Source organism: Bos javanicus, chromosome 25 (genome assembly GCF_032452875.1).
Source record: "Bos javanicus breed banteng chromosome 25, ARS-OSU_banteng_1.0, whole genome shotgun sequence".
Taxonomy (NCBI): domain Eukaryota; kingdom Metazoa; phylum Chordata; class Mammalia; order Artiodactyla; family Bovidae; genus Bos; species Bos javanicus.
Genome location: NC_083892.1, coordinates 40,594,137 through 40,605,749, shown reverse-complemented (window position 1 = coordinate 40,605,749; position 11,613 = coordinate 40,594,137). Strand labels below are relative to the sequence as shown.

Below are 11,613 nucleotides of genomic sequence, written 5' to 3'. Positions count from 1 at the left end.
GCCCCTCCCAGAGGCTGGGGCTTGGGCTCGCTGGGTGGGCAGCAAGCCCCACTGTGTGGTTCTGTGCGGTTCAAGGCAGCCTTCCTGACTCCTGGGATGGCTCCAAAGGGAACACTCCGTTTGCAGGTCCCGCTCTGACGATTTGAGTCGCAGCCAGGCTTCAGAGAGAGCTCAGTACAGCACCCCCACTGCCCAGACCCCAGACCCCTCTCTCCTTCCCAGGCAGCTAGGGGAGCTGCCTTTTGCTGAGCTGTTGGCAGCTGACAAACGGGAGCCCAGAGCTTGAGCAGATGATGTCAGGGGTCTCCTTGGAAATCCTCACGGGGCCCAACTCCCCAGGGGACCAAACCCCAGCCTCGTCTGCTTTCACCCAGGGAGAGACCACAGGACTCACCCTTCTCTCCTCTCGTCCCATCCCAGCTCATTAACATACACACAACCCTGCAGCCGGCATCCCGGCGAAGATTACTTGGGGAAAAGACCCACTACAAATTCGCTCAGGTATTTCAAGCGTGGCCTGTCTTCACCCGCATTGTCCACGTGCCCCCACATCCCCAATTATATGCAAGCTGCCGCTTTGATTATTCTGCACAAGCCTGAGAATTCTGCAGTTAAATAATATAAATAAATCAGCAGGCCTTTTACTCCGGGACTCTTTTCCAGTCACGTCTGTCCCCGTTGGCTCTAAGTACTTACGAGGAGGCAATGGTTTCTAAGTGGAAACACGATTGCCCGGGCTTGGGGAAAATTTACTGTTTCTCATAGGGCTCTAACAAGATAGAAGGGGAAGACCCTCCAGCTCCCCGTCTCCTCGTGCGGCAGCTTATCTGGCCCTAGATAATCTCAGTGGGACCCCTGGAATCATGGCCTCTCCAAACCCGGCACATCCAACTTGGTTCTGGGGCTTGTTCTGGAGGAAGCATTGCCTGCTGGCTCTTGCTGTGTGGTGTGTGTGTGTGTGTGTGTGTGTGCGCGCGTGCCTGCTCAGTCATGTCCAACGTAGGGGTGTGGACAGTGAGACCTTCTAGGCAGCCCGTGAAAGAGGGGCCCGTTCCAGGTATGACGCATCGTCCAAATCAGGACACATCTTAGTCAGAGGGTGCTATTCGTTATTAACCCCAACCCAGATGTAAATCAGGTGTCCTGGGAAAACTGGGGTGCGTCGTCACCCCACCTTCACCCTGCACATGACTCGGAGCCTGAACTGAGCTTGCTGGGGGTGGTTTGCAGCTAGGAAGGCTGCAAGAGCTGAAAGTCCCTCAAAGTGGAAGTGAACGTCACTCAGCTGTGTCTGACTCTTTGGGACTCCATGGACTATAACAGTCCATGGAATTCTCCAGGCCAGAATACCGGAGTGGGTAGACAGTCCCTTCTCCAGGGGTTCTTCCCAACCCAGGGATGGAACCCAGGTCTCTCGCATTGTGGATGGATTTCTTACCAGCGGAGCCACCAGGGAAGCAAACTATCAAACGGTTGAAAATAAGGACATGGAGACATTTTAATGCAAGAAAAATAACAGCATGGCACACTCCCCTTCTGCCTGGGAATGTGCCTCTCCTGTGTCCAGAGGGCTGGGGGACGCCTGGCTTTCCGGCCCCCGCCCAACTGGCAGCTCTCTTGTTCCACGCGTTACATTCAACTGCTGTCCCGGCTTCCCACTGGGCTCTGTGTCCTTCCTGGGGGAGTCCTGTCTCCCCGCTCAGGCCAGCACTGGCTGGCCGACTCAGCAGGTCAGCGCCGGGTGGAGAAGACTGGCTCCTTGCTCCCTTCGGAGACACACCTGCCCCCGGCGCTCCCTGGAGGGGCTTCCTAACCCGGAGGACGGAGCACGCCCCGCCCCAGGCCGTGGAGGCGGTAGGGTGTCCCTTGCCCCTCGGGATCCGGACACTCGGCCCCGAGTCCCGCTCAGACTCGGCGGTGGCCCCGCCTCACAGCTGGTCCTCGTCCACCCAGACGGTCTTGCGCTGCTCCTCGGCGATTTTGTCTTTGATGACGCGCAGCAGCTCCTCCACGCTGCCCCACATGTCGGCCTCCACCGTGGCGTACAGGCAGGGCAGCGCCTCCAGCTCCTTCTCCTTCAGCCGGCACAGGCGCAGGAACTCGTCCTCCGTCTCGGGCCGTGGCAGCATCTTCCTGCAGATGGGGCGGGAGGGGAGAGACGCACACCGGGTAGGCCAGGCTGAGGGGCGTGGCTTGGCCGCGCCCGCCCCGCCCCGCCCCGCCCCGCCGCACCGACCCCCCCCCCGCCCCCCCGCCCCGCCCCCGCCGCCCTCCCTGGGTTTCTGCACCGTCTCTTGTGCCCTTTTATTCTCTTCATCAAGGAATTCTAAGAGGTGCGGCCTTGTTTTTTCAAAAAATAGGTCCATTTTAATTTTTAATTGTGATCCAGTTCATTGAAAACAAAATCTCTCATCTTGACTATTTTTAAGGGTATGGTTCAGCAGTGGTTGTGATTCACATGGATGTGCCTCCATCTCCATAACTTTTTCATGTAAAACTGAAACTCTGTGCATTAAACCATCACTCCCCACCCTCCCTGTCAGCCCCTGGCACCCACCCTTCTACTTTCTGTCTGTGTCTGACTTCCTGAGGGCCCTCAGACAAGTGAAATCATGCAGCAGTTGCCTTTCTCTGTCTGGCTTATTTCACGGAACATCATGTCCCACATGGCCTGGTGTGGTCTGGGCCTGGCCTCGCTGTGGTGCGCCTGCTCCGGAGGTGTTGGCTTCCCAGACCACCTGGGGCCCCTGGTGCTCACCCTCCCGGGAGTGTGTGCATGTGAGTGTGTGTGTGTGTGTGTGTTACTGTCTTCATTGTTGGGGCGAGGGCCATGTCCCCCTGGATTTGGACAGACACTAAAGGGATATTCAGGGGGTGGGGGTGTGCTGGACACAGTCAGCTGCTCTTCCTGGGAACACCAGAGCTTGGGCAGTGGGGGACCGGGGGCGGGGGTCCCGGAGCCCTACCGGAACTTCTTGATGTTCTTCTCTGACACGCGGACGAAGAGCACGATGGGGTAGATTCGGGACTTGATCAGGTCTCTGGTGCAGCTGATCCCTGCCTCCAGCAGACAGTGCTTGTTCTGCAGGTACAGCGGCTGGCGGTCACCGGGGGCCCACCGCCATGCCAGCCCACCTGGGCGCCTGAGGCAGGGCCAGGCTCCATGGGGCAGAGCTGGGGGCGAGCTCAGTGGACTGCCACAAACTGAGCGTGCCGGTGGAACCAGCCCCCAGGTCCAGCGGCAGAGATGGCCATCTCCCGGCCCCCATGCCCTTCCGGTCACTGCTCCCCTGTCTCAACAGCATAGCCACTCCTGGACTCCTAACAGCACAGATTCTTGAACGCAATCTCCTTTGCAGCGGAAACGATCTCAGTTCCAACCCTGCCCACTATTTCCCATCCACCCCAGCTGTCAGAGTTCTCTGAACTTTAATACCCAACAAACTGTTCAAGGCTGGCTGACAGCTCTGCTCGAGCTCTGATCAGTGTGACAAGGCGGCAGGGCACGGGAGTGACCGTCAGCTGGATGGCACAATTTAGAGTTCCCGGCTGGATGCCTGCTCCTGCCACCCCCAGTCACTGCCCCAGAGAGATTGAGAGCCCCGCCTTTGTTCAGACCCAGATTGAGGAAGAACTCTGTGCTCAGGGCCGGCCAGGGTCGTGAAGCCCGAGTCCAGAAGATTCCAAATTGCCTGTAGACAGCTTTCCTGCACCCCTGCCAACAACACTCCTGATGGTCCATCTCCCCGGTTTGGAGAACAGGGTCCCTGTTGCCCGCTCGCTTGCTACCCCTAGCCCCTATTATCAGAGCCAGGCGCACACACATCCCAGAACAACGTGGACCAGAGGACCAGCACCAGGAAGCCATCAGAAGGAGAAAGGGGAGGGCCTCCCTATTATCAGAGCCAGGCGCACACACATCCCAGAACAACGTGGACCAGAGGACCAGCACCAGGAAGCCATCGGAAGGAGAAAGGGGAGGGCCTCCCTGGCGGCCCAGAGGTAAAGAATCTGCCTGCCGATGCAGAAGAGGGGGTCGCTCCCTGATCCGGGAGGATCCCACGTGAGCCTGTGCTCTAGAGCCTGGGAGCCGAGACCACGGAAGCCCAGGTGCCCTAGGGCCCGTGCTCTGCAAGAAGAGAAGCCATCACAGTGACAGGTCAGAGCACTGCAACTGGAGAAAAGCCTGCACAGGCATGAAGACCCAGCACAGCCAACAAACGAACGAAAATACAGACATAAAATTACTAAAAAAAGAGACATAAATAGAAGGGGGTTCCAAATGTAAGTGCCTGTCAGAGCCGGGGAGCAGGGCTTGGAGAAGCCTGCACGCGACAGAGGCAGCGAGGACGAGGTTTGCCGCGCCGGGGGCGGGCGGGAGGGGAGCAGGTCTGCGGCCCCCAGCCCCGCCAGACTCTAGCCCTCCTCACCTTGGCCGCCACGGCCTCGATGTGGGCGGGGACCACGCACTCGAAGGTGTTGGGGTTCTTCTCCCGCGAGTGGATGATGGTTTCTGTCTTCTGCTTCCTGAGGAACTCGTCTCTTGTAACGACATCTGCGGGAGGAGGGGCCAGTCCTGAGGGCAGCTCGGGGGTCTCAGGCCCACTGTCCTCTCCGGGCTCTGCCCTGCTTCCTGGGTTCCATGGACCTGCCTGTCGGTCCCTTTCTGCCACATTTCGACCCTGAAGCTTCTCAACCGAGGGCAAGGTCGGGAACGCACTTTACACTCTCCGCGGCAGCCCACTGTCTGCACCCTTCCAGCTGCTCTGGAGCCCTTGATGGAGGGGCAGGGGGAGAGGGGAGGAGGGACAGGAGGGACGAGGGTGGGCAGGAGGAGGGGGCGGGGCTGCCGCGGGGGCTCACCTGGTTTGCACATGGTGAACTCCATTGCGCCCCCGGAGTTGAGCAGCTTCTGAACCAGCGCCTTGGCCAGCATGGTGGGCGTGAAGAGGACGGGCCGGCGGCGCTCGCAGTAGAAGGCGCGTACCAGGCTGTAGGGGATCAGGCTGAGGTTCTTGCCCAGCTCGCTCTCTGGGTCCAGCTCTGGGAGGGGGCAGGCAAGGGCTGGTTATGGCTGGGCCAGGGCACCCGGGGGCCCTCCTGGCCCCACAGAGCCTTGAAAACCATTTGGGGGTTGGCGGAGGACATCTTAAAAGCACGGCACACAGCGACGCATGCCCGAGGCCCGGGATGGCCTTCCACCACCAGGAGAGTTTAGGCCTGACCCGAGGGCAGGGCCGTTTTGGGAGCTGGGGCGACAGCGCTGGGCCAGGCAGACAGACAGCCCAGCCCACGGACCAGGAGGGGCGGCAGTGGCAGGAGGCGGACAGCAAGCCTGGAACACACTCCCGCTGCTCAGCTCTCCAGGGAGGGCCTTGGACTGAGGCTGGACTGCAGAGGCGCCCTGGCCCTTGGGAGCACCAGCGCCAGAGCCACCCTGGCCCCAGGAGGTGGGTGAGAGGCCTGGGCACCACCAGCAGGGCCTGCCCCAGGGGACTGTGCACCGAGCGGCCTCTTGCAGGCTTTGGGATAAATGGCAGGAGGCGCTCAGACGGGAATCAGTAAGTCAAGGCTCCGTAGCAAACAGCTCCAATTAACATGGGCGCCTGGGCTATGGTTTATCAGTAGTAATATCATGTACAGATGCTGGACCATAAAGAAGGCAGAGCGCCAAAGAACTGATGCTTTCGAACTGTGGTTCTGGAGAAGACTGTTCAGAGTCCCTTGCACTCAAGGAGATCAAACCAGTCAATTCTAAAGGAAATCAGTCCTGAATATTCATTGGAAGCTGAAGCTGAAACTCCAATACTTGGGCCACCTGATTCGAAGAACTGACTCACTGGAAAAGACCCTGATGCTGGGAAAGATTGAGGGCAGGAGGAGAAGGGGACGACAGAGGATGAGATGGTTGGACAGCATCACCAACTCAATGGACATGAGTTTGAGCAAAGTCTGGGAGATGGTGAAGGACCAGGAAGGCTGGAGAGCTGCAGTCCACGGGGTCACAAAGAGTCAGGACTTGGTAACTAAACAACGATTGGGCTCCAACCAGCTGCAGGGGGCATCAGTGGTGGGGGAGCTCGGCAGGACGCTGCCCAGGAGGCTGTTGGTCCTCCCGGCCGCGTCAGGGCGGCTCCTCCCCGGGCGGCACAGCCCTGCTCTCGGGGACCCCCTTGGCCCACCCAGACCCAGAGGCAGCCAGGTACGCAGCACCTTCCTGCTTCTCGGTCAGGAGCTTCGTGGCGTCCAGCGAGGACCGGGCCAGGCTGCCCCGCGGGCTCCCCGAGACGATTCGCACCCGCTCGTGGCTGTTCATCCGCTTGTACTTGTTCTCGGACCTGCTGACGAACTGGGGACAGAGGGGAGGGCGTGAGGACGGCCTGCCCCGGCTCGGGAGACCTCCGCTCAGATCCCAGCTCTGCCTCAGGGCCTGGGCCCCACCACCGAAGACAGGGGACACCCAGCCAGCAGCACAAGGTCTTCAGCGTCTGGGACGCAGTCAGCGGGCAAGTAAGTAGATACATGCCCACGCCCGCTTTCCTGGCTGGACGAGACCTGCCGGGGCGCTGGTCCCAGGCAGGCCCTCACTGGAGCCCCCTACAATCCTGACCACACCTGGGGGTCTGCAGGCACTGCGGGGCCTGGCGCGCTCCGGCTGCCCAAGGCCCGTGTCTGGGAGCCCCCACTGGCAGGACTGCTCAGACGGCCCACCTGGAGGGTGGGTGCAGGTGACGTCACCTCCCTCCCGGGGTCCCCGAGTCTTCTGGGGGGTGCCTGCGCCCGGCTACGACTCAGAATGGAGTCCCGGAGGGTGCTCTGAATCCCTTCATGCCCTCCTTCTGCAGGAAGCAAAGGCCAGGGCCCTGGGCTGTCGGCCCCGCTTGGTTATTAACCAGCCTTTGAGCAGGTCACCCCAAAGCTCAGGGGTGTGGACTCGTGTGACGTGCGGCCACAATAAGGCGTGGCCTCACATGGCCCTGCCTCCCTGTGACTCTGACCTCACCAGGGTCCCCCTCCACCCTCCATGAGTGTCTTTCTGCTACCTGGGCTCGGGGTCACACCGTCAACCATTTCTCTGGGTTTCCTATGTTGCAACACGAGGACGGTGCGGTGCAGTGACATGCCAGCTCCCCTGGGCCTAACTAGCACAGCGCCAACTCAGGAACGCCCTCGCGGGACGACTTCTTAACAGAACTCTTGGCTTTTGCCGACCGGCGATAGAGAAAAAGGCTGCACAGATGCTTATGTTCATATGAGATCACTTCTGGATATGCCACCCATAGGCTGTTCATTGTTCCTCGTATAATGATCCACGCACCCTCCCGAAAAAAAACCTTTTACAATCAAATATGAGGGAAAAATTCTTTCTGGCCACAAAGAGCTAAAACGTTTTGGCGTCAGATAAGGGTTAAAGAATCTGCTGGAAATCCCCTTTCTCCTGGGCTACTGGGATGCTCAGAGATCAATTTAATGCTGAATCTGACAGACTAAACTGACCAGGATCTCTGGAAGGTCTCTCTCCTCCTGACTTTTCTATGAATATCTGAACAACTAAGGCGTCCAAGCTTCTTTTAGCCCTAAGCGTGCTCCGTCTTTTATGGACACGGGGTCTGTTTCCTACAGGCACAGAGTAGTCCCCCGACCCGTCACTGTGAGGATGAAGTGGGGCAGGGGACGTGAGGCGCGGTGGACACACAGCCTCCGCTTCTCGGCAGGAGAGAGCCGGGCAAGCGGTGCAGGTGCCGAGAAGCCTGCAGGTGTGAGTGCTTTACCTGAAGGAGCTGGCCGAACAGGAAGCTTGCTCGGGAAAGGCGGGGACTGACCCGGGGGTCCGTGGTGGGGAGCGGTTCTTCGGGCTGCAGGGTGTTCTGAAACCAGTGATAAACCAGTCAGAGCCCCCCACGGGCTGGTGAGAGCAGGAGACGGCCCCCCTCCTGCCCAGCCCCACCCTGGGCAGACGCGGGAAGGCGCTCGGCGTGGATCAAAGCGTCCCGGACGCAGGAGTGAGCTCTGGGGGTGAGAGGGGCCTGAGGACTTGTTCCAGCAGAGATCACAGCTGGGCGAGGGCACAGACGTGGGCCTCCTTCTGGGGGGCCCCCCTTTTCCTGAGGAACCCAGTCCCCTGCAGTCCATCATCCCAGCTGGACTGGTGGCTCCTGCCTGGGATCCCCTCCAGAAAGGCCCCGGGAGGCGGGGTGACGCTGGCGGGGCGCGGGTGACCTACCCGGAGGGCCCGCAGCGTGTGGTGGGCCGTGTCGGCCTCCTCCCGGCTGCCCCGGTGCATCAGGCGCTGGAGCTTGACCAGGAGGAGCTGCTGGGCCCTGGAGAGGCAATGGGAGGGCAGAGCCTCAGGGGCTGGACCCGGGGAAGCCGGCAGGGACCTGGCCGGGGCAGGGGGCTCTCTGCAGGCTGTGAGCTCTGAGCCCCAGGGAGGACTGGGCACTGAACATCTGGGTCTGAACCCTCTCAGGCACGGACTCATCCTGGTGCCTGGGTAAAGGCGCTTAACTTCTCTGAACCTCAGTTTCCTCATCTGTAAACTGGGTCTACTCTTGCTGGCCTTGCAGGGCTGGCCTGGGCAACAGAGCTGGAGTCTCTTGATAATTTACAGGTGCCTGGGACGTCTGACCAGGGGGAAGATGATGCTCAGCCCTTGGCGGCTACTGCTGTATAATTACGGAATGATGTTGGGGAGGTGGGAGATGGAGAAGCATAAACTCAGGCTCTAAGTGTCCAGCAAGGATGGAAAGAGGGTGTTCTGGGAACTGGTGAAGCAGCAGGATTTAAGAAAACAACGTCCACGGAGGCAGTTGCTGTTCAGTTGCTAAGTCGTGCCTGACTCTTTGTGACTCTATAGACTGTAGCCCGTCAGGCTCCTCTGTCCATGGGATTCTCCAGCCAAGAATACTGGAGTGGGTTGCCATTGCCTTCTCCAGGGGATCTTCCCAAGCCAGGGATTAAACCCACATCTCCTCCATTGGCAGGCAGATTCTTGATCACTGAGCCACCAGGGAAGCCCTTCTGGAGGCACATAGGGCTTCACAGAGGAGGAGGGAATTGCGGCGGGCGGGGGTCGCCGGTCAGCAGGCACAGGCTCCCCCGAGCCCCCTCGGCCCCGCCGGTTCCGGCCTCACCGGCTGTAGCTGGGGATGGTGCCCATGTCCAGGTCGTGGTCCGTGAAGGGGTCGACCCGCGCACACAGCCACTCGTGCTTGTCCTGGTACATGGTGTCGCGGACGTGCACCACGTCGTCGCACTTCAGGGACATGGAGCAGGCGTCCAGCTGGCTGCAGATGTTCAGGTTCAGCCGGATGTAGAAGGAGTCCCCCGACGTGATCAGGCCCTCCTCCATGTCCTTTAGCAGCTTCCGGTACCCTGCGGGAGGAGGAGGGGGTTCCAGCTGTCGGCGGAGGGCCTCCTGCTGCCAGGCCACCCCCAGAAGACGCCCCGGGGTGCGGGCCTCCTAGGCCTCACGGTCAGGGAGACGTCTGTCCTCCCCGAGGAGTGAGCAGCTGAGTCACTGGTGCGCTTCCCTCTTTGCCTTCGCTGCCAAGAAGCTCAGGGCAAAATTTTGTACCCAAGTTGTAACAAACCTAGGAAGCTGGTGGGCGCTGGGTGCCCTACCCGGAGGGCCCTCAGATGTGCTATGATCTCTGTTCCTCACCAGCCATACACTGGGCTTGTGTTTTACCATATTTTCTTTAATTGAAGCGTAACTTATATGCAGAAAACCCCATCGTCCTTAAGTATTCGGCATGACGGGTTTTCACAAATCTCTACGCCTGGGTAATCACCACTCAGAAGCCTGCGGGGTAACCACCACGCCGCCTGCCAGCGCACGGGCCAGCTCTGCCTCACGTCACATAAGCGGAAGCAGGCACGCTCTTCCATGTCTGGCGTCCTCTGTGTGCTGTCACACCTGTGGGATGCTTTTTTTCATCGCTGTAGAGTATTCCGTGGGCTGCTGCCTCCTCCCTTCTCTGGTGTGCACGTCTGTGCCGTTCCCAGAGTTTGGCTATCATGGACAACTCTGTGACGAGTGCTCTGATACCTCTGCGGATGGATGTATTCATTTCCCTTGACCGTATACAGAGAGGCAGAATCACTAGCTCACTGACTGTACATTTAGCTTTAGTGCACGTGTGGGCTCAGATGCGTCTGACTCTTTGTGACCCCATGGACTGTAGCCCACCAGGCTCCTCTGTCCATGGGACTTTCCAGGCAAGGACACTGGAGTGGGTTGTCATGCCCTCTTCCAAGGGAATCTTCCCAGCCCAGGGACTGAACCTACATCTCTTCCATCTCCTGCACGGCAGGTGGATTCTGTATCGTTAGGCCGCTGGGGAAGCCCACATTTAGCCTGAGTAGATACTGCCAAATGGTTTTCCAAAGTGGTAAGACCATGGCACGTGTTTTAAACCTTAGTTAACACCTTCGTCCTTTAGTGTAAAATTTTATGAATGCTTTGGAAGGAAGCAGGACATAACGCCATGAATACAATAAATGCAGTAAACTTCCCGCGAATGTCCAAGGCATAAATCCATAATATAAATCCTGAAATTGGCCCCACACGCAGAGAGCTGGAACACAGCAGAAGCTAAAACAGTCCTAACAGCCAGACCCCAAAGGACCTCGCCAAATGCCCGCACCTCACACGCCAGGGAGACTCAGGCCAGGAGGCCTATCTGATTGCATCTCTTGGGGAGATGGGGGTCCCCACCCGGGCCCTTCCCACCGCCCTGGTAGGAGGTGACAGCAGCCCCACCAGGGAGGACAGGCCCTCCAAATGGGGTCCTGCCAGAGGGAACGCTCTCACTGCAGGGCTCTGCTGCTGCACAAGCCAGGCGCGCCTCACCCCGCACCCTGTGACCCTGGGGCCGGCAGGCAGGGCCGCGCCCACAGACTTGCTGCTGGGCTGGGACGCCAGGCCTGGCAGAGCGGAGGAGCCTGCCTGCCCGCCTGCGGGAGCCGGAGGCTGGCACCGTGTTTGGGGACAGAGCATCATTACCATCTTCCGCATGGACCCGGCGCTGCCGGGAAGGAGCGCAGGCAGGCAGGCTGCAGTGGGGAACGGCTAGAGTGGCTATTTATGCTCTGTTGAAACATTCATGAGCCCTGGCGGTTAAAAATAAGATCCAGCTGCAGAGATAATCATGCAGGAGAAAAAACCCAGAGGTGAGAACAGGAACTCAGAGTTTGGGAGAGAGAAGACACTGCCCAGGAGGGCTGCGGGCCACATGAGAGGCGGGGTGAGGCTGGGCTGTCTTGGCTGCGGTGTGGCTCAGTGGACCTGCTGGTGCTGGAGTGGCCACCCCAGAGTCAGCGTCCACGTCAAGGCCGGGAGGCCCGGGAGAAGCAAACCTCAGTCTGGCAGGGAAGCGGGGGGTGTCCAGGCAGTGACGTGGCTGTCGGCCAGCAGTCTGCTTGGGGCTGGACATGCTGTCTTCCTGAGAGCTGGTCAGCAGCCCAGGGAGGTCAGGGCAGGTGTGCGCACGCGGGTCTCCACGTCCGCCCTTCCCCACCCCTGCCCCACAGCTGCCCTGCTCAGTCCTCCCGACCTCTCGCAGGCCTCCTGCAGAGCGACGAGGTGGGGGGCGCGTGCCCGGCCCCGCC

General features: G+C 59.9%; 1 protein-coding gene across 7 annotated transcripts in view; it reads right to left on the bottom strand.

The window, feature by feature from the left end:
- Nucleotides 1–1,473: 1,473 nt before the first annotated feature.
- Nucleotides 1,474–11,613, bottom strand: part of CARD11 (caspase recruitment domain family member 11) — a 107,218-nt gene continuing 97,078 nt past the window's right edge. For all 7 annotated transcript variants that reach the window (XM_061402300.1, XM_061402301.1, XM_061402296.1 and 4 more), the window contains 8 exons: nucleotides 9,135–9,375; nucleotides 8,225–8,321; nucleotides 7,773–7,868; nucleotides 6,214–6,349; nucleotides 4,864–5,043; nucleotides 4,431–4,555; nucleotides 2,967–3,082; nucleotides 1,474–2,133 (listed from right to left, as the gene is read on the bottom strand). In XM_061402300.1, coding sequence (XP_061258284.1) covers nucleotides 1,929–2,133; nucleotides 2,967–3,082; nucleotides 4,431–4,555; nucleotides 4,864–5,043; nucleotides 6,214–6,349; nucleotides 7,773–7,868; nucleotides 8,225–8,321; nucleotides 9,135–9,375 — 1,196 coding nt within the window. In that variant the 3' untranslated portion in view covers nucleotides 1,474–1,928. The remainder of the gene's footprint in view (nucleotides 2,134–2,966; nucleotides 3,083–4,430; nucleotides 4,556–4,863; nucleotides 5,044–6,213; nucleotides 6,350–7,772; nucleotides 7,869–8,224; nucleotides 8,322–9,134; nucleotides 9,376–11,613) is intronic.